Raw genomic sequence first — 23,234 nt, 5'->3', positions numbered from 1 at the left:
GGGGGGGGTGTTAACTAAAGCTTGTTTGATGAGCTTTAGTTAAAGTGCCCCTGCTGCCATTTTTCAGCATGGGGATGTTGATACACAATACACTTGGGATACTTTAATTAGAGCCAATCTCAGAGCCGCTCTAATTAAACGGCCGCCCTCTCCCTCCCCCTTCCCCCACTCCTGGAGCATGTGCATAAATGCCCATAGCATTCAGCAGATGTTGCACTGCTAGTCCTTGATCACATAGTACCAACAGTGGCATTAGCCAGAGACTAGCATGCAAGTATTTCAGGCACACATCACTGCAGTAGTTTGTCACCAGTTGTGACAAAGTGGCTCAGAAAAAAATCATCATAATTTTTCTTAATGCACTGGGTATATAAACAATTCCCAGCGCCATTAGCAATCACTCAGCCCAAGTCATTCATTCCCAAGCAGTTTGAATATCTTGCGGTAGGCAAGTCAGATGTCAGATTTTCCAGAATGATCAATTTCTGCTCTTTGCCTTGGTTCATTACTTACTTCCAGCCGAGCACTCCCTTGCTACTGTACAAAAGTTGAGTCCGAGGCCTGAACTGACTAGAAAGAAATCCCAAATGTTCTTCGTGACACAAAAATCTATTTCTGTATATACTAATATCTCCCCAAATTAGATTTTTTAAAGACTAATTTGAAACAAGGAAGGGCAGATTTTTCAAGAGTTTCCAGAAAACAGTTTCCTGATCTCCAAACATTTCCACTGTTACATGCTACAGTTATATATGTGTGAACTACATGCAAAAGCTGGTGTGAGGCCCGGGCCTTGAACGTAGGGCCTCAGCTTGGCCAGCGCAGCTTGCTCATCCCAGCCTTCCACCCTGTGGCTGCCCAGCTAGACTCAGCAAGGCTGGCCTGATATCTCCATTAAGGCCTAGCTCTTCATGCAACCCCTGTCACGAGAGTGGCCAGTTAGGATGACCTGACCCTCAACTTCCCCCATATAAGCTCCTGAGCAGGTACAAGAAGTGTCTGGGCAACAGGGCTCAATCTGATCCCAGACTGTTCTGCTAATGCCTCCAGCTTGTGCTCAGACTCTGCTCTATACTTGATCCCCTGGCTTCTTGACCTGGCTTCCTCTCTGACTTCACTCTCTGCCTGATCTCCTGACTTGGCTTGTTCCTGGACCCCACTCTCAAACCAACCTCCTGGCTTCTTGACCCAGCTTGTCTCTCCTCCTGACCCTGGTCAGCCTTTTGATCCCTGAGTGGCCTGAGATCAGGCCACCCATGACCTGGTGGCCTGCATGAATCCCTATGTGATGAGTGTTATGTACATATCTGCTACCTTGCTTAACTATTTTCAGCATGGGGACGTTGATACACAAGGCACTTGGGACACTTTAATTAGAGGATAATCTCAGAGCTGCTCTAATTAAAGAGCCCTTGCCCCCTCCCCCTCTCCCCCCGAAGCATGGGCATAAATGCCCATAGCATCCAGAAGATGTTGCACTGATAGCCCTTAATCACATACTACCAACAGTGGCATTAGCCAGAGAGGAGCTTCTGAAATATTGTATTTAACTTTCCAGTCAAGGCCAAATACTTTTTACCAGCAAAATGCTTTTTAGGCATTTAAGGTCAACTAAGTTAAACCTCTGGAAAGAACAGGGTAAAGTTTGTGAGCTGCATTTTAACGCATAAAACTATTAAATGTGTGCCACCCACTGCTCAGATACATGGATATTCAGGGGGATATAGGAGATGTATTGAATTGAACAGCATAGACATTTTGATACAGACCAATCATTCACAACATTTTTAATTCGGAGCTTGATGTCCAAAAGTGCCAAGGGGTCTGACCCTAATCAGTGGCCTGGACCAAGGAGTATGAAATGGCTATCGCAACATTATGTGTACAACAGGATAGGCAGCAAGATGGAAAAGTATCACCTTTTCAGGTCTGTCCCCCAAATCTATTTTTATCATACACTGTAAAATCAGAGCTCATCAGGGGAAGGAAGGAGTAAAGATGACCCAGACATCAAAACAAAGCATCTGCAAGGAACAGACCCAGAATCAAACAAAACTGACACCACCTTGCACAAAGGATTTAAGTAAAAACCTCCATTAACCCATTTAATGCATCTTGTAAACATAGGTACAGTACATTACAGAATCATAGAAAATTATGTTGGAAGGGAGCTCAGGAGGTCATCAGACCAAAGTGGGACCATCCCCAACTAGATCATCCCAGCCAAAGCTTTGTCTAGTGAGGTCTTAAATACTTCCAAGGATGGAGATTCTACCACCGCGCTGGGTAACCTGTTCCAGTGCTTTACTACTCTTCTAATGAAAAATATCTTCCTAATATCTAACCTAAGCTTTCATTGCTGCAACTTGAGATCATTGCTCTTTGTTCTGTCATCTACCATCACTGAGAACAATTTAGCTCCATTCTCTTTTGAACCCCCCCACTTCAGGTAGTTGAAATCTACTATTAAATCCCCTCTCAGTTTCGTCTTCTCTTGACTAAGACCAGTTCCCTCAGCCTCTCCTCACAACTCATGTCCCCCAGCCCCCTCACCATTTTTGTTGCCCTCCACTGGACTCTCTCCAATCCTTTCTTTAGTGGGGGGCCCAAAACTGAACACAGTACTCCCGATGTGGCCTCACCAGTGCTGAAGAGAGGGGACTAATCACTTCCTTTGACCTGCTGGCAACACTTCTACTAATGTAGCCTAGTATGCCATTAGCCTTCCCTGCAACAAGGGCACACTGGTGGCTCATATCCATCTTATTGCCCACTGTAACACCCAGGTCCTTTTCTGCAAAGCTGCTGCCCAGCCAGTCAGCCCCCAGCCTGTACTCATGCATGGGACAGTTACATCCTACGTGCAGGACTTTGCACTTGTCCTCATTTAACCTCAGGATATTTCTTTTGGCCCCATTCTTCAATTTGCCAAGGTCGCTCTGAATCCTAGCCCTACCCTCCAGCATATCTACTACTCCCTCCATCTTGGTGTTATCTGTACACTTGCTGAGGGTGCACTCAATGCCATCTTCCAGGTCGTTAACGAAGACATTGAACAAAATCTGTCCTAAGACTGAACCCTAGTACTTGAAGTCTGCTATTAAATCCCACCTCAGTCTTTTCTTCTCCAGACTAAATAAGACCAGTTCCCTCAGCCTCTCCTCAGAAGTCTTGTGCCTCCTACCTCTCACCATTTTTGTTGCCCTCCACTGGACTCCTTCCCTTTTGCCCACATCCTTTCTGTAGTGGGGGGCCCAAAACTGGACACAGCACTCCAGTTTTTCAACTTGGGTGAAATCTGTAAAAGTTGTTAGACATCCTGTGAAGCAGCAAGCCCACAAAAATGGAAAACACCTGAAAAAACAATATACAAAATGGCACTTGGATTCCTTAATGCAAGCCCAGACATTGTCACTACTTTTATCAAGAACTGAGCAAGTAATATTCCAGGTTAGAGCCATCCTTGGCAGGGGTGGATCCAGAGGGTGCGGTGGGGTCGTCACAACCCCTTTTGGCTGTGCCACATGTAAGCACTCTGTGTGGGGTCTGCTAGGAGCTCCTGCTTTCACATGGCTCTGGAGCCCAGCAGGTGAGTGCTTCCATTGCCACTCATCCCCTCCTTTCTGCTGCTAGTGAACTCATTGGGGACGACGATGGAGAGGAAGAGTGAACAGCACCCGCTTGCACTTTTTGCGCTCTAGAGCCATATGAAAGCAGAGGCTCCAGACAGACCCTGCCCCAATCATCTGGGGCAGTTCAGAACCCACTGCTCACTGTACTGCCTTGCCCTGTTCCTGGATCTGCTACTAATTCCTGCTATAATGCAACTGGCTTCCATTAGGTTACATCAGGAATTAATTTTGGCCCTTGGTAGTCTCTGCTGAAGAACATACATTTGAAAAAAAAAAAAAGGCTAAATAGAGCTACCACCTGTGTGCCACCATGAAAAAGAAAAGCAAAAGCTATTTACTGTTGAAATATTTTCAGTAGAAATTATTTTGTCAAAAGACAGCACAAGGCAGTAAATATGTATTTGTTTCATAAGAGAAAAAGGGACTGTTAGAAAATATCTTTAAAGAGAAGGAAGATAGTGGGAAAAAACACATCAATACTAAAAGAACCAATACTAAAAGCAGCCGAGCTCAAAGTAAATAAAAGAAGATAGCATTCATAAATCAAATAATCAGATTTTCTGCATTTGAGCTTTCTGCTTCAAAAGCTATCCCACAGAATCTGTCTTTTCTTTTTTTTTAAATATAATTGTTGTCAGCTGTTAGGAAAGTCTGCATAAAATGGCCTATACATAAATTCAAATCAATCGCGCTGCAGAAATGTGGCATGCAGTAAATATTTAAATGCAATTACTTGATGTCTTAAACAATAAGTCAAGGCAAGTGTCAATTACTTCAGCATTAAAGAGCCATCATGATCCTTTCCACCCCTCTTGACCAGGATGTCAGATTGGACAGCTAGACTAAGGATTGCCTCCTTAGCCACAGAACGAGTCGGTGCTGACAGCAGCCGGGTACTGACCAGTCCGGGTACCCGCAGGGAACCACCTCGCTGGTGGAGTGGTCATTCTGATTTGCCCCTAGATTCCAAGCACCTCCCTAATATGTGCTTAAACTTCCAGGGAGAATCAAATTTGCTCCCTAACATTGGTCTCTGGATGGTGGACCCCGACTCCTAATTAGGCTCAGATAGGAACGGAGGTCTCAAGGAAACAAATCCTCAGGACACACCCTGACGATGTGGTGTCCTGAGCCAGAGGCCCTTTCAGGCTGTTGAAGTCCCTTTGCTATGACTGCTTATTAGTTCCAACTATGCCATGAATTGACATGAGGTTGACTTCTCCATTAGAAACTGAGGACACACCACAAAGGCCACCAAACAAGACTCCAGTAGGGGAAAAGTTTCTATAGTTTTTATCAAATCCTGTCTGGAAAAGAAAGGCTCTGGCCTAGAAACACAGGACTGGATGGGGATGCTCTTCAGGTACCAAGTCCCAACCCCTGCATTTGCAGGCCACCACGTAGCAAAGGTCCTAGCATTCATCCATGCCAACCCCTCACCTTTACTACAGCCACAAAATCACTTTGTGGAAACAAAATGCCAAGTACCTTGCTACAGACTATGGAAGTAGAGGAGACAAGAGCACTGCTAATGCCCTGCCACGAGTACCACACAGAAATTCCCAGGTTAACATATGCTGAGATGATCCTCAGGACAGAACCATCCTTCATCCTACAGAGGAAAGCAAAAAACCAAACCCTACCGTCCTTACCCATCTGAGCTGGGAAAAAAAATCCTTATGCCAGACACCCAAAAGCCAACAAGAGTACCAGTGCAGTCTAGTCAAAGTTCCCTCCTTTAGCTTTGAGCTATGTTAAATGCTTGAGAGGAAAATCAAAAACCCAGAAACCCCGGCAGGTCAATGACAAACCAGTTCTCCCAGGTCCCTCTCCTCTTCTGTTGCCTTATAAACAAGAGCTCTTGTTATTAGTCCTTAAGAGAGTTACTTTATACACTTAAACCTCCTCCTATTTCCACAGCTCAGCTCCTCAACTCCATTTACACTCTCCCTATACAAGAGTTGCTTCTTCCTCTGCATTGATCATACCCGCCAGCTTTTTCCCGTCATTCCTACGATCTGAAATGTTCATAGACGCAAACCTAGCTCCTGCACCACAGTCATTAATGAGAACGTTAAACAGGTGGGCTCCCAGGACCGATCCCTGAACAAACCGTTAGAGACTCCTCTCCAAACTGATCTCCCCAGGGAGCCCATCAAGTGACTCTCCATGCACATACAGCTGACATTAAGAACCTTACTTAAGCATCCACATCCTGTCATCCTTATTTTCCTTGTTTGTTAGTTCACACTGGTCTCTGGCTATCAGGCCCCCCCGCCCCAGTTAGGCTCAGGTGGGAACAAAGGTAGAGAAGATAATAAACCCTCCAGACCCTGAGCAGGAAAAAAAACCTCTAGCTTGCTTTCAAAATACAATTTCTCCCCATACGCAGGGCCCACAAAAATACAATTTACCACAAAACAGGCACAATGTCAAGAATTCATTAACCCTTCCTCATCACAGTGCTCCCACTTGCACCCCACTGTTGGCCAGATCAGACTTAGGAATTACTAATACGTTTCTAAGCCATCCAATCTAATGGCAATTCTTATTTAATTGAAATCCTGAAGACATTAGGTTGCAATTCTCATGCTTGGGCTTTGTTTCAGTAAATAGCTTGACCAAGGAGGAAATGTCTGATTACAAAGCATTACCATTTTAAATTGGTTTTGAGTGCTCAAGAATAAGGTATATAGCATAAAAATAAGGACACTTGAGTTAAAAAGGACCTATCAGTATTTGAGATAAGTAGTAACAATTATTTAATCTAACTTTTCCAGCCTGGGTGTTTAACTTGCATTAAGGTGTCTGATTTTCAAAGGTGTGAACTACTTGGAGGTTGTCTTGCTTTAATGGACTGTGATATTACAACTTCTTAAAAACAAACTCTTAATACTGGATGCCCATACGCAGATTTTTGGGCTAATTTTATATACACACACACACACACACACATATATATACACACACATATTTGATACATATATTATATATAATATATGTATTTTTATTATATATATATATTATTTTTTATAAATATTTTTATATATATTTTTTATATATATATATATATACACACACACACACACCCCCTCAATTTGACTCAGTTTGACTATATAAAACCTCAATCTATCTATACACATACACATACATATTTGATATATATTATATATATAAAATAGATATGTTTATATTTCATATATGTATATATACCTATACACCCCCCCAATTTGAGTATATAAAACCACAATTTATATATAAAACATCTATCTATCTATACACAAACACACATACACATACATATAAAACCTCAATGTGAATGACGTCATGTTCCTAATATGGTGAGTCCTCCTACTGATTAGTAATTATTCACTGAAAAGAACCTACAACTACGTAAGATTTTATGTAGATCTTAATTAAAAGTCCAAATGAAATAGCTCTTATACGATTAAGAGCCTGATCCAAAAAAATTATTCTAACAAGATTAACAGCCTGATCAATAGCTCACTTAAATTTGTAGAAAGGTTTCCATTAACTTCATGCGCATTGGATCACGCCCTAGACAGTCTGTGGCATTGTTCGGTGAAGCTTTGGCAGAAATATTCTTCTTAAAAGTGCCTGGCGTTGCCGGCAATGTTTAGTAATAGAACTTTATTTTAACTACAAAAAAAAGCTGTTTTGAAGCCTCCTTTTTCAATCTGAGACCTTGATCTGCAGTTGCTGAGGGAATAATTATTACACTGAAATTACAATCACTCTTTTCCAAATGCATCACCGTCAAATGTCTAAAATTAAACCAGAAAGGGAAAAAAAGCAGCACAAAGAAGAAAACAAGATGTTCGTAATAGGAGGTTTGTGGAGCTGCCCTTTTTCAAAACAGCATTAAATTCAGCATCGACAATGCTGGCTTCCTATCATTTTGAAGTAATTGCAGGAGCTGCAGAGCCTGGAGAAATGTTTGTAGCCCAAATGCAAACCAAGTGTTTTGGGGTGGTGTCCAACTGGCAGAGCCCTTAAAAATCACCTGTACTCTTGGGGGTTGCAAGATAGGGGTGGCTTGCCTGAAGCCAGAGAACTTGGTCATCGGGGCTGAAAAATTTTAATTCCCTTCTTGCACAGGCAGCGACCACCTATGTTTTTTCCCAGGCTCCCAGCACCGGTCAACAGGACTCCTCTTGAAAGAGAGAAAATTCCCCCATTACACAGGTGAAATCTAAAGCCTTAAGGACTTCAGCTTTCATTATAAAACTGTCAAAACTAGCTGTCACAAAAGGAAAGTGCTGAAATGGACTTCTTGACAAAACAGGCTGATTTTGTCTAAGTTTCATAATATTTTAAACCTCGGAGCTAGGAGGCTTAAAGGGAGGGGACTCCTCTCCCCCCGGGGGAGGAAGGGAAAAGCTAGCTCTGACACACTGAATTTACAAATGATCACTCCCCTAGCCTACATCTGAAGAGGCTGGGCTAGAGCTTGGTTACTTTCTGCTTTTGGAAACTCTTTTAAATGATGCATGTAAGTGTATTTATGTAAGGGAGGAAGAAATTTGGATATGTATAATTTTGGGGAAAGTAGGTCACCTTGAACTAAAAGGCTATAGGTTATGGGGCCCAAAATTAAATGAGGTAGAAAGTGTTGGGTTTGGAGGAGACTGGGGCTCGGTCCATAGAGCCAAAACGCTATTCAGACACTAGGATGGGCTCGGGTCTGCTCGCTGTGTGTTGGCTTCATAGAGCCCCTGAAAGCCAGAACCAACTGGTCTTACACAATCAGGTGTTCAAGATGAGAAAACAATATTTTACTTTTAATTGCTTTTCAAATTAGCATGACCACTGAATAATCTCCGGTATACTAGCACTACCTTTACTTGTTCCACTCTCCCCTAATGTAAAATTATACATGGAGAAACAAACTGATTTAGTAATGGCAAAGGTTAATAAGACAGAGAGGGTTAATCCTTACCTCTTTCTTGGTGAATTCGGGGGCGTAATCATTTTTGTCATCAATAAGAATGGTAGCAGTTGCTGTGCCGGTTAATCCCACATCGAGACCAGCCATGTCCTTAGCTTCTATAATCAGCTCATACTTTGTACTGTCCATAGTCTGAAAAAAATAGATTTAAAAAAACATCAAATTTCCTCTACTTTACATTAAGAGAAAACAATCAAACAATGTAGTTTAGTCTGATCAAATACAACTAAAAATAATTGATTTGAGCCGGTGTCTTACTAATGCAGACATATGGCTTCATTATGTGCTCCAGCGAGTGTGAGGACAAACCTTAGCTAAATCATCATGTGAAGTTGGATATAATGGGTGTATGTTTGTCAACAGTGTCTAGCCTATCCAACTCTTCAGACATATGGTAAAATAGGACAGAAATTCACACCCTGCCCTGCTTTTCAGGATAACATTTCACTTCAATACACCAGTATTTAGCCACGATTCATCAATGTTATGACAGTTTAGTAGTTAGATCCTAGTGCCACATGCTGAATATAAACCATATTTATTGTACAAAGCCTATGCACTCTGTACATCATATTTAACATGATAATCCAAGTTTGCATCACTAAAAGAAATAGGAAAGCAATATTTTAACGACATTATGTCTGGCATATTTACTCCACAAAAGGATGAGATATGGCAATGTTAGCACATTGCATCTGTCGATCCAGTTTATATGGTGTGATCATTATCTCTATATCTGATGGCACCCCATCCAACAACCTAGACAGTGCCAGGCATCAGCTGCAACAGAAACCACTATCAACCTCTCCCACCTTCCAGTTTTGTCCATGATTTAAAAGCCAACATGTAGCCACTAGTGTTACGGTGGGGTAGCTATAGTGTTCTTAATTCACTGCACTTCTGTTGGGTGGGCACAGAAGCAAGCATGGTGTCCTGCTGGATCATAGGATCAGACCGTTATATACCATCACAGGAAATCATCCTGGGTGCTTGAATCTGCTCTCAATGAACTCACAGTGAATTCAACATGGATTTCATGGGAAGCAGGGCGGGGACCCTAATAGAAAGGAAGATGTTCACCATTTGTATTATTGACTCATGTAGGACCAGCTTGCCTGGAGACCGTATGTGATGCACTGGGGATGAAGAGGACAGATGGGACAGGTTCACAGTTATGCTGTGGGAGTACCAGACAGGCCTATTAGCTGTTGCTCAAACATAGACCTGAACAGTTTTAACAACCCAGAAAAGTCTTATCTCTGCACAAGGGACAAAACTACAATGCGGTGCAGAGCCCAAATGTCTGGGATTTGGGGGAAAAAAGCCATACACTGGGAACACCTCTGTAGGGGATCCTCTAGCCTTGGACTGACCTCTGTGGCCCATCCATGTTTTTGGGAATGAAGAAGTCTGCACATGGCATTAAGTGCTGGGTTCACACCGCATGTGCCACGTGTCCAAACTTTTATGGCATTGCTGTCAAGTGTCCTGGTACCCGGAAGAAGCATTTCAGGTTTCAGTTTTTCTGGTCCAGTACAGCTTTGGAGGCAGAGCTGAAATTCATGCCCTGCTGGTGAACAGTTTGCCATTTGGTAGTAAAAAGGCTTTGTTCTACTTACTGCATGTTCGCAGGGTGCCCAGTCTGAACTTTGGCTACTTTATAGATTACGGCTGATTGCCCGGGTTCTCCAAATGTGTACTTCAGCTTTCTATTTTAGGACAGGACACCTCTTGTACAAACACCCTCCCATGCACAGCTCTAAAAACATGGTGCAGCACCAGCAAGAGGCTCCACGGACATCCACGGATCAGCGCATACAACACCAAACAATGTCATTGCCTGCAATCACCTCAACAATTTAGGCAGTCCAAACTGAAAGGATGCTTGACACTAAAAACATAGTATTATAGAAAAATTACAGCTTTGAGCCTTAAAATCTTGCCAGTCCTGAAGAAAGCCTCTCCATCCCCACAGCTCCATCTAGGAATTCAAATGTTATTTTCAATGTTTGACATGGAATTCACCCACAAAGGGAGCTATTTCTATCCCTGTATATAGCTTTGTGCATAGCCAGATCACTGCAGTGTCTACGATCTAACAAAGCTTTAAAGGACTATGTCGGGCAAAATTTACAACCTTACAGAAAATCATTTTAAAATGTGTTCTCCATTTATTGTAGGCTGTAGTGTAATCTCCCTGCCAAACTTAGCTTTCTTCATTACCTTGTGGGAGGGGGGTGCTGTTATTGAACAGAAGACTTGTAAAACTGTATTGCTGCATGGCTATAAGCCGTCTTTACTCCCCCTCTTCCCTCTACAAATAGGCCCATTTATGCACAGAGATTGGCCATTTTGGGGTTTAAAAATGGCTTACTTTGCATTGAAAACAAGCCCATTTATACTGGGAAATTGTGCATACTGCAGCAGAAATTCCTGTGACAGGAGCCCGATGTTCAACCGCGCAATAGAATGGAGGAGGAAAAAAAAAACCATTGAATTTTGAGTACTATTTCATATCATTATGAATCCTTCACACTTTTCTGCTATACAGCACTTTATACATCTTTTCCTGTCACCAAATATTTTCTGTGCTAGTAAAAGCAACTCCGAACCTAGCCTGCTAAGAGAAATGTATTCCCAGCAGATTCTCTCTTTACACTAAGAGACTGCATTTGGGATTCTTTACAGCATTGCTCACACCTCTTGCTTGTAATCCTAGGATTACTTTAGTAGCATAAATCAACCTATTCACTCACTAGCGAGGAAGACTGAGGGGGGGATTTAACAGCAGCCTTCATCTACCTGAAGAGGAGGGAGGTAGACTGTTCTCAGTGGGGGCAGATGACAGAGCAAGGGTCTCAAATTGCAGCAAGGGAAGATGAGGTTGGATATTAGGAAAACCCTTCTCACAAGGAGGGTAGTAAAGCACTGGAACAGGTTACCCAGAGAGGTGGTGGAGTCTCCAACCTTGGAGGTTTTGAACACCTGGCTGGACAAAGCCTTGGCTGGGATGATGTAGTTGGAGATGGTCCTGCTTTGAGCAAGGGGTTGGACCAGATGACCTCCAGAGGTCCCTTCCAACTCTAATTTTCTATGATTTATTAGTAGTTAACTGTGCCTATATGAGTTAAAGTACAGTAAAAGCTTTGCTATCCGGCATGAGTGGCGTAAGCGGGGTGCCGGTTATCTAAAAAGTCGGGTTACCTGAGAGTTACACAGAAGACAGTGCCATACTTGTAGTGCAAATACTTGATGCGCCTGCCAGATAGACTCGGGAAAGATTCTGCTTGCTAAAGTGAGGATTTGTATTGGGGGGATATTGGAAATTGCAGTTAATAGAGCATCCCGGTTAGTAAAATGCTGGTTAACACAGTCTTTATTGTATAAAGCATATTGAAGAGCCTCCTTTCCCCCTCCCAATGAATTCCCTCTCAACATTTTTAAGGAAATGGAAATTTATCACAATTGCTAGAAAATATATAAGTTTCAGGTTGTAAATGCCTTGCAAAGATGGACCGGCACAACATCACTAAAGGAGAAATCTATGTGGGGGATCTGGCCAGCATTGCTGGCTTGAGAAAGGCAAGGGGAGCTCTGCAATCCAGGATCTGCCATAGTAACACTCTCCTGATATTTTAAATTGTCTATATGCATTTACATGGTATTGGCATAATTGCAAAGGAAGACTTGTTCAATTTTCCATGGTGATTGAGGGAGAATGAACTAAAGCACTGATCTGAAATTGCTCATAGAACAATTCAGCCTCAAGATTAGATGGGAAAATGTCCTACGTATTTTGTCCTAAGAGTGATTTGACTATGAACCAAATATTCAGTAAAGAGAGTCCTGAATATTTGTAGGGTGGACCGAATTATCATCTATTATTGTGTGATTGTACCATCTATAAGACAAGACATCCATCATAAATTTCATAACTGGAAAATATCACCTAATGCTTTTCTAGTAGGAACATTTATTCTTATTTCCTATGCTTTTTATATGTATTAGTAATCCCTCACTCCCTCCGATTTGTGCTTGAATGTTATATTAAATATCAAATAACATTCTACTCTCAAACTAAGGAGCTGCAGAATAGGACATGCTTAAGCTAGGAAAATCTCTCCAAAGTTTGTGTTTACAAGTATAAGATTAAAGATTAAAGCTAATTGGATTTAAATAAGAGTAAAAGGTCAAAAAGGAACTGACTGCACTGGATGACTGCAATAAATGAATCAGTCTTAAACCATATGAATCAACCTAAAGTCAACCAGTGCTTCCAAAGTGATTTACAAGGACATACTGTATACACAGGGTTGACTAAGTGACATTTGACTTTCAACAGGTTCATACGGCTGAAACTCAGCCAGTTCAGTGATTGCATTCTGATGAGCCATGAAAAGTCAAGTTGCTTATCTAAATCTCCAAGTCAGTAAAAGGGGGACTTGTTAGCTGAAGAAAAATCATGAAATATCTGCCTTGGACCCAGGAAACACACACATCTGAAGCATACTAGTCTTTTTTTTGTGACTGGCTCTTGTCAGAAACTGCATGTTAGGCAGCATGGCAATAACAGATGATTTTGAAATAGTTTTATGAACCCCTTTAAAAACTTGGTTTATGATTGCTGTTTATAATAATACATTGCTAGCACTGAAATACTTGGCGCTAGAATGGAAATCCTTAATTACATGTTTATATTTAGGACTAGGCAAAAAGAAAAATGTGAATTCAGATCCAAACTTTCCAAACCCTGTGTAGTGTTCAGATCTGGGGTACTGGTGCCAATCCAGCACTAGTTTCTAAATAAATAAGTTATAAATGACGTGGAGGGACACACACACGCACGATAAAACAGCTGTCACTTGAGTGTGCTAGAGCTCCCGAAGCAGGGTAGGTTCATATAAAGAAGATGAGGGTCTGAACAAAACTAAACGTATAACAGTAAAATGGGTAAGCACTGCGTCTACTGAATTCTGTTTGAAATATATACCCAGGGGGGAAACATAATTATTTGGGTATGATGCATTTAGAAGAAAAACCATCAAAGCTATACCAGCATCTTGCATGCCTCTAAGAAAGTTTAGACAGAACTAATTAACAGCCTCCCCCCCACCCTGTGTGAAGTATGTACCACGCTTATAAGCATAGCAGGGAGGAATAGAAAGAAGGATAAGACTTGTCACATGATAGCATAGATAGAGCTCCTATCACTCTGCGCTGTTACAGATACTCTCTCCTATCTAAATAAAAATATGTGCAACAGAAAGTATATTTATTAAAATTTTAGTAAAGCTCTAGCTTGGGGATCAAATAGCTGTTGAAGTGGAGTGCCTCACAAAAGCATGGCCTTATGATGAATCTCCCACACTGCCTCTACGCTGAAAAGAAACAGGGGGTGTTAATGTGCATTAATTTTTGTGCTGGAATAGTGCCTTGAAGCTCCAATGGGGATTTGGGCCCTGCTGCATTGGGTGCTGTACAAATATTAAGATAACTCTTAGAGGCGCGAGTGTTATAACTCAAACCTGAAGCAGGCAAAGAATGGAAAAGGAAAAAGAGCCATAGAAAGTGATGTCAAATGGCCAAGGTCATACTAGGAGGCAATGGCAAAGCCAAGAACAGAGTCCAGATCTGCTGGCTCCCAGGCGACTGGCTTAGCCCCTGAACCCAGAAGCACAGGGATGCAGCCTGGCACTGAGGGAACGTTGACAGGGGTGACTTTTGGTTGCCACTGTGATTGCAATTGCACAGTGCCAGCAGCAGCCAATTTTTTTCCGCCCACCTCCAACTCGGTGCCCATTCGCTGCATCCTCATCACACTGCTGAGGGAACCGCATCATTTCGCCAAAAATAAAATCAATATCATCAGACAGTGCTAAGCTAAATGTATAAATATGCAATGACTGAATGAAATAAACAGGGATAATGATTTTAATCAATGAACATTAAGTCACTGTAGGTATGCTGTTTTATTTATCAACTGTGGCTATGTGCAACATAGCAGCGTTGAGAGAGTCTGTATTATTACAGCAGGAAACCCATTCATTTCCCCATAAATTTGCCCTTTCGTCATTTCACCACTGCAGGGCTGACTGGCAAAGTGCTTGGTCTGCAAAGAAAGGTGAACCACAGCTGGCGTGTTTTCACTCAAAGGTCCATCTAATGCCATTCTCACCAATATTAATATTCACCGCAGACTTCAGGCCCCTGCTGGCTCCATATTACCCATTCAGCTCTGGTAGCAAGGAGAGGCCAGAGAGGCTTTCAGACTTTTAAATGGTTGACAAAGCCAGCAAGATGTGATAGCAACAGAAAGAAAATAAATGGTTCGGCACTGATCTATATGGTTAAAATAAACTAAATGATAACTTTTAGCGAGCAAACAATGAAATCAGCTGCAACAGCTCTGTGCCGAGTTTTATTCTTCACAGGTCAAGGAAGAAAACTAACAGCAGCTAAGAGATGCAAGCAAAATCATTTACACTTCCCATCAGAAACAAGAACATGGGCCTAAATGTTGCCAGGTGCTAACTAACCCCTTTAGAGTGCAAAGCACCTATAGGAGCCATTCAGCTCAATGGGTGTGGAGGGTGGCCAGCACCTTTGCTGCTTTAAGGCTGCGTATTCAGCAAGACTGAAGCACATAGGACTACTTGCCTGAACTAGGGATGTTCTGAAGTATCGTATCGAATCCCGCCATAAGGGCCTAGTTCCCAGTCAATGCAACAGTAGACTATAGTGGTCTTTATATGAAACCTCATGGATTTGTATCCCCTTCGATGAGTACAGTTGGCAGATCTGGTTCTATCACAAGTTAATAAACAGTACGTAAAAGAGGTAGATTTTGTCAAATACTGATTTTAAATTCCATCCTAAACTACAGAATAAACTCATGTCAAACTATTAAGCGAATGGAGATCCCGCCTCTTTGAAGATGCACCCTTTGCTTAAGATTTGAGAACAAGACTTGGATACAGTAAAGGAAGGTTGTGGAGAAAATTATGGACAAAAAACGTAAGTGTTGCTGTTTGTGCCTGGTCCACGATGAGAACTCTATGCTCTGTCACAAAGAGCCGAGTTCAAAAGTTTTAGCAGTTGCCTGAAGTTGGGCACCTTCATCCAGATTTAGGCTCTCCAATAAAAAAGAAATGATTTCAAAGAGCCAAAGGATTTGCAGGTCCCAATGACTTGGAAGCGAGTTGCAAGTGCTCAGCATGAGTCAAAGACAAGAACACGTACGTGCTTAAATGGAGATGGAAGTTTGAAAATATTGGCCAGAGAACTTGTTCTGAACTTCTTGAAAATTCAGATAAAGCATTAAGGATTCACACATAAGATACGAATATAAAAACTCTTTATAAGCAGGCTGTACCGAAATCCCCTTTTTGTCACTGATAGCTGAACAAAAGATGGTGGTGGCCAAAAAGGGAAAACCAGTGAAGTTGGCATATGGATCATAGGAATATTACAAGTGCCCACCCACTCGCTTGAAAACTGAAATCCTGCTAGTTATTACAGTAACCGAGCCACCGCACACATGTAGAATGCCAATTTCCTGCAACGATGTTTTCTGTTCGTTTCAATCTAATCATTCTTGGAACAGTTTTCAGAAAACTATGACAACATATTTCTGGATAGAAATCCTGGTCAGTACTTGGGAAATACTTTTGTTACGGAGTTGGGTCTGAACTATATTAGAGGTTGGATCAAGACAACCATTTCTTCAGAGTTCAGGACAAGCTGAATCCAGGATTTGGGGGCTCATCTTTAATTTCTGTTCCTAATCTAGAAGAGTCTCAGGTCATAATAGTTTCTTGAAAACACTCATAATAGAGGCTTTCCTCCACTGGAAATGATGAGGAGGAGAGGAACTGAAAAGGTGGTTAAGTGATCTTGTCATATGCCCTTGAATATTTGTCTACCTCATCAACCTGCCATCCAACTCAGCATGTTTGGCAATTTCTCCGCTAGTCGTTATCAGAGATTTCTTTCCAAAGGCACAGAGGATAGTTAGACACCAACTTTGATGTCCTTCAAAGACACATAACTCCTAACAGTGCCCTTGACACTCTTCCCTAGAGATGGAAAGCCAGATCAGAAGAATAGCAGTGCACTGGCATAACCCCAGAGGTGGAAAAGATGAATACCATCCAGAATCCCGTGTTGTTAGTCCTTCATGTTCATGTGCTAGACCAACCGCCCGTTCTTCGACACAGGGAAATTAATGTGTTATATCACTAATGTCATGGCTTCTTGGCTTTGATTAGCAGATTGCTGGTTCTTTAAGTAACTGTAAAAATGGTACTGGGGGCTCCATGTTAAAAGTGTGCCAGTGATTTCCACATCAATTCCCTTAGTTTACAAATAAAAATGTCTGCCTTCGTTGCTGCTGTGCTTTCTCCTTCTTACTGCCCAGTAAAATCAGCCCCAAAACTGAAAGTCAGACTGGGCTTTTGAATGGTCACCAGCTTCTGAAGGGAAATTCTACCCTCAGTCACGGTTTTTTCTCACTAGTTATGACAGAGTGGAAAGGTCACAAAACGTGGAACAGAGGGAAGAATTTAGCCACAGAATCTAGTTAACTTCATTGGAGGAGCCTGAGCCAGAATGGAGACCAGTGATGCTCCTGTAGCTCCGTAAGTTATCCTTTAATAACAGGACTAAAATAATAGTTAAAAACATCCCAGCAAATAAATGGTTTGATAGTGATTTCAATGAACTCAGTGAGAACTACAACTCTGAAGGGTCAAACCTTAGGCAAATCAATGACTCTGTTTATGCCTCAAGACCCAATCTGTAAAATGGGGATGACAGCACTTCCCAAACTTACATGGGGCATGCAAGGTGCTTAAACAGTAACCTGAAGGAGGACATAACATTTCCATCTGATTCCAATTGAACACTAAAAACTCTTAAGTATATTTTAAGCATCCTTTCAAGTTACATTAATTCCTTGCCTAGTGACATTTTGCTTTTGTGTCCCTGGCAAGATCTGAATGATTTTGCAAAAATGTAGCTGCATTCTCTGAGATAACACCATCAATGATTATTCATAACTATTTATAAGCTGTGTATTTATATACTTATTCATTGTGTGCTTCCATGTCTTGGTTGCTACTTACGCCATTATAACATAATGCTCACCAATGAGAAAAGCTCTTTGCATTTGAATAATTTCAGTTTGTGCTAAATCAAGGCTCATATTCATTTAAGAGGACAATTGCAAGTAGTGAGTATTGAATCTGTCCCATTAAAACATAATCATTCTTCTTGTTGACTAACAATATCAACATTCAGTCTATTGTTCCAGGGTCTGCTGCCAGAATTTTGACAAATGTAGAATAAAAAAAAAAATGAAGCAAAATGACTATTAGCATAGAAGGCTTTTAAAATGATAATAATAGTAATATTAAATAATAGTAACATTAGCATTAATTTTAAGTAATGATATGGCTGTGTAAAAGAGGGATAGAAAGGCAGACTGTATATCAAGAGCTTGAATGATAGTTTGACAAATACAAAAAACCCAAACAGTGCTGTAATATAAATGCTGTTTAGCTCACCAATTTCCATTTTTTTAACCTCTTAAAAGGTAGGTCTAAAGTTTAATCAAAGAAATAAGGTATTTCTGTTATGACCAAAATCAATATCTGTTAACTACCCACAGGAGAGAAGTAGGTCATAGGTCTAACTTAGACGAAGAACAAAACTGAAGTGACTTTAGAAGGAAAAATATTGTGACTCCAAACTGCCTGACACCTGCTTCAGTTCCTCATTGAGAAGAAATCTCTAGGGCTGCACACAGACATCTCATTTGAGGCGGTCCTGATTGTCCTCGATTTTGACCCATGTCAAAACAGAAGCGGCACAGCTATTTACATGTGTTGTCCTTCCCAGCTGCATGCTGCACCCCTGCCAGTAGGTGGCCAGTGAGAACACACAGCCTGACCAGCTTATCCCTGGACTGACTTGCAATTAAGTTACAGAGACATATAGTGATACCCAGGGGAAAAGTGTTAGCACGTGGTATCATGCATACTCCGCAGATACTTAAAGCAGAGCAATGGACTTGTACATCTGCAGGATCCTGTGACAAACAGTTTTCTCTCCAGAGAAATCTGACATTTATTTACAATCTAGCTGTTTAAAAATACACGGCATAAGGGCTCAGAATTTGAATTATAAAAGTGTAGGTAGAGTGCATGCCTGATATGTATGTACAAGTACTGTATTTTATACGCAGATACAAACATTGTGCAAGCAAATAGTTAATTAGATGCATTTACATGTGTTCTTTTGAAGTTTGCCTAGATCATTATGCATAAAATAGGCCTGAACAGAACAATTGCAAGCCTAACACTTTTGAATAAGGCAGCCCAGGGTATTAAAATACTCAACTGTATCACAGCAAAAGGAACTGTCTGCTGACAAAATATTAGAAACTTATAGGGAAACACTGCTTCCTGATCTAGCAAATGGGAGAACAGACAAGTGTTAAGTACCATCATAAGTCTGATAGCTGTCCATGATGACCACCTCAACGTCCTGGACAAAATCAATTCATTCCCATGCCAATAAGCCACACCCAAGCTGGGCTTCTGCTAAATATTCCCATGTACTGATCACTGCATTTTCTTTTTAAACAGCCTAACACTTCATTTTAGTTTCAAAATAAAAATAGCACAGAAGGCGTCACTGTGCTGTGAGAGTATCCCTCATTATATAGCCAATCCACATGGTCACTCTACTATTAGTGCAAAAATCTTAAACCATGTCACCTTCAAAATGGTTTCACAAAAACCTTCCATCAGCCACAAACAATAACTATATTGGGCTGTTTTTTCACCTGGACTAAATCTCGATCAAGCATTCAGAGTGATACATCACCTATCACTGAGCTTCTGACATATGCAACAGAGTCCCCTTGTGCTTGTATGTCATTCAACCGGACTCTCTCTATTACTCTGCCTACCCAAGGAGGGTGACCCGAGTTCAAGAACATCTGCAGTAGTGCTTGTAGCATGCTCAGGAAGCAGGCACACCATTGCTACAAACATGCATTTCAGCTCAAAAGCAAGTGAACAATGAACGCTTGCCATTTTTTCTGGACAATCAGGCTTTCCTTGGGTGAACACTCATAAAAAAAAAAAAGGATGCCTCTGCTTACTTGTTCATTTAAAGAACACCATAGATTGTGCATTTGACTGGTAAGTGGGCAGTGTGTTCAGTGTCCATTAGTTGAGTGTCAAATTGGTTGCTGTAGGGCATACAACTCACAGGGAAGTGGGGAGGGAGCTGAGGCAGCTTGAAGCCACCTTCCTTCTTCTGGGTTTCCCTGTGACAATGGTAAGGCCCAAACATGATTAAAGCAGCCTTCTAGGGTAACCGATTTCCACAGCATTGCTAAGAGCATCAGACTTTGACCCTTCCCTAACACATTCCTTCTATCCCCACCTCTGTTTGGTGGCATTCCTCCTTCCTGCCCACCCCCTCCCTGCAAAAGCAACATCAGGGTTTGCCTGAGGAAGTGAACTTTGTACTATTTACCATAGTGTCTGCACCAGGAGAATCCACCTCTGCTTATGTCTGAATTTTAGCACTCCATTGTTGTGCTCCGGTCCTTTAACATGGCACCTGGGGGCAACAGCAAGGAGTCTTACTTCTGCTTTGTGGCAGTGCATGCACGTTACTGAAACACCGCTGAATTCAGAGCCTTGAGACTGAAAGTAAAATCTGAACTTGACTCAGGGGTGTTGGCTGTAGCCGTGTCGGTCTAAGGACATAGTTCCCATCCAGGAAGAGCATGCAACAACTGCAGATGCTTCCTCTGCCTGAAGAAGGGTGTTTGTACCTGAAAACTTGCAGAGAAGAATTTTTCCAACTATTTGAGATAATTGGATTTACCCAAAGAACCCTGTCTGCTTATGAACTTGACTCATGCATTACTTACACAAATTAGTTACATACACACCTAACCAAATTACAGCTAGAACTGGGGGACAGGAAACCTTTAATGCCCTGGAGACTAAGATTTGGGGTGGGCGGGGAGCAGGTTATGATCTACATTGGGACAAAACTCAGAAGCTTTCCAAGATTTGTTCATGGAAAACCAGAGAGAGTGACTAGGAAAGCTAACAGCCTGGGGTGTAAGGCACTCACCTGGGATGAGGGTGGCCCAATTCAGGTCTGGACTCCCTATTCTTCTACCGTTCCCAGGTGAATGCTCTGAACACCAAGCTATGGAGTCACTTTTACTCTGCCAAATTCATATTTGATTATTTAAGCAATATGAGCAGCAACAAGGGATACTGAGAGACGTGCAAGAGGGAACCCTGTTACTGGTAGGCTTGAGAGGGCAAGCTGTTAAGGGTAGCAGCACAGGTGGACTGAGCCTGGGACTGCTGAAGACAGGTGGCTAATGAGTGACCGGCTGCACCTGGCCACTGGGTGCACAGCCCCAGTCAGGGGACTGGGAGGAGGCTAGGTTAGGGGATTTAAACCCAGCCTGGGGCCATACAAGGGTAGCTAGGGGGAGAGGAGCTCTGGAGAGTTGTGGGTGCTGTCAGAGCAGGGCAGGTACATAAGCTGCCCAGGGAAGCTGGGGGAAAACAAAAAGACTCCTGAACAGGCAAGGCCCTGCGGGCTGCATCTACCAAGAAGGGAGACGACTTGTGAAGCAGGTGGCTTGCACTTTTTGGACCTGTGAACCAGAGGACTGGGTTGCAGCTACAGGGGCAAAGGAGGTTGCAAAAAGGTGGGCCATTGTCTTTCTTTGCTATAGGAGCCAGGAGAAAATCCCAAACTGAGGAGCAGACACACCACTGAGGCCAGACCTATAACCCAGAGTCTTTATCAGTGACTCAAGGTGCGTGTGGCTAGAGAGAAAAAGGGGCATAGGCTTTGATAACTGGAGCCGTGACAAGTCCTCAGAAACCCACAAGGGCAACCCCGCAAATGGGGAGTGCAAGGTGCAGGAAGGACTCGGGTGGGGTGACTGGTCTGGCTGAACTGGCCAGGCTACTTGTGGAGCTGCTACCGATCCAAGGATCTCCCTCCCCGCCCCAGTCCCCAACCACTAACAACATCAAAGCTGTTGCAGGCAAAGAGCGAGAGGTATGGGGACACTGGGAGAAGGTAGCAGGCGAGCAATACTGACCCTACCTGTTTTACCGACCGTCACTCCAAATAAATTATAACTCGGGGGTCAGGCCACTTCCTTGAGATGTGCAGTCTGGATTAATTGAAACAGGGACCTGAACCTGGGTGTCCCACCTTCCAAATGAATAAAGTAACAAGCAGCCTAATCTGAAGTCTCTCTGGTTGACTAGAAAGCTCATTCCCCAAAATGAGAGAACTTTCCAATAAAGGTTTTCTTTAATCTGGCATATTCCCGTAAGAAGTTTGGTTTTGAATAATCTGATCAAAAGCAATTTGGACAAAAAAAAAAAAAAAAAAATCATCCTGACCAGATCTATTTAAAGCTTGATATTGGTATATTCTTTGTGTTTTAAACCAGCCACAATTTGCAATTCAAAAAAATCTGCAGAGCAAGAATGATCTGCTGAAGAAATGTTTAAATAATTTTGAAAAATAAATACGTCACAGGGGTGTGCAATCTGTTTGCAGATAATTAGTGAAGAAAAAAAAGGATAAAGTTTCTCTAATACATTATCAGTTGCAAATTATTCACTCATCTCCAGTTTCTGCAATGGTTGGCACAGGTCTATTTAAATCCAGACTTTTAAAAGGAGAGAAACGTTTCTCCAGCACGGTAACCTATCACACTTATCAGTGAAGACAGCTTTTCAAGGATCTGTGTATTAAAACCTGTCTGTCAGGAGAATTTCCAAGTATAGGAAAGATAAAAAGATTATATAATGAGGAACAATGCCCATAGACAAGTGAAGGTCCCCCACTGCAACTTTAAAAAAGCAAGCCTTGGTGAGGAAAAACCATGACATTACAGGATTGAAATAGCCACAGCAAGGTAGATTCTCAGCTTGGCATAAATCAGCCTGGCTGCACTGATTTCAAGGGAGCTGTACCAGCGTACACCAACTGAATGTACATCCGGCGTACGACCTGCATGCTACCATATCACTTGCTTTGTTCTTTGCAGAACTCAAGGGTGCTCTTCCATTTGCAAAAATGCCAGTAGTAAAAAGTTCAAGAAACGGTTTTCCAAATAATAATCATAAAAAAAATACGAGCGCCCCAACGGCCCAAATGGCAATCATGCATTTTGAAGATGCGTCTCAAAATCTTTGCTCCGAGTAAGAAAGCGGAAACATTTCTTCCAGCATTGTGAAGACGAAAAGCATTTCAAGTAGAAGAAGTTTCGCTCATTCAGAGAAGCAGTAGGTTGCGTTATTGCGAACATTAATAATAACAACAGGGGCTTACGATTGTGATCTGCTTTCCAAGGGGAATATAAAAAGCTCTAATTAGTTAACCCAAGCAAAGCAGCTGACATTTTTCAATACACAGACGAAAATATTTTGTATAATAAGCAGAACCTGTAGCTGATCTTCGCTGTTTGTGACAGACAAATTACCTGCCGAAATTGTAGGGATAGCAACCAACGTCGAGACATCGCTGATCTCAGTGATAAACACACATTAGAAAGACAAGAC

At 42.0% G+C, this 23,234-nt stretch overlaps 1 protein-coding gene across 2 annotated transcripts in view; it reads right to left on the bottom strand.

Moving 5' to 3' along the window:
* The window catches only part of CDH13 (cadherin 13), a 744,241-nt gene that overhangs the window by 116,148 nt on the left and 604,859 nt on the right, over positions 1-23,234 (bottom strand). For both annotated transcript variants that reach the window (XM_025208638.1, XM_006027433.3), the window contains exon 8: positions 8,593-8,733. In XM_025208638.1, the coding sequence (XP_025064423.1) occupies positions 8,593-8,733 (141 nt within the window). The remainder of the gene's footprint in view (positions 1-8,592; positions 8,734-23,234) is intronic.

This window comes from Alligator sinensis, unplaced genomic scaffold (assembly GCF_000455745.1).
Source record: "Alligator sinensis unplaced genomic scaffold, ASM45574v1 scaffold119_2, whole genome shotgun sequence".
Lineage (NCBI taxonomy): Eukaryota > Metazoa > Chordata > Crocodylia > Alligatoridae > Alligator > Alligator sinensis.
Note: the sequence above shows the minus strand (reverse complement) of the source record. Positions and strands in the feature narration are given on the sequence as shown.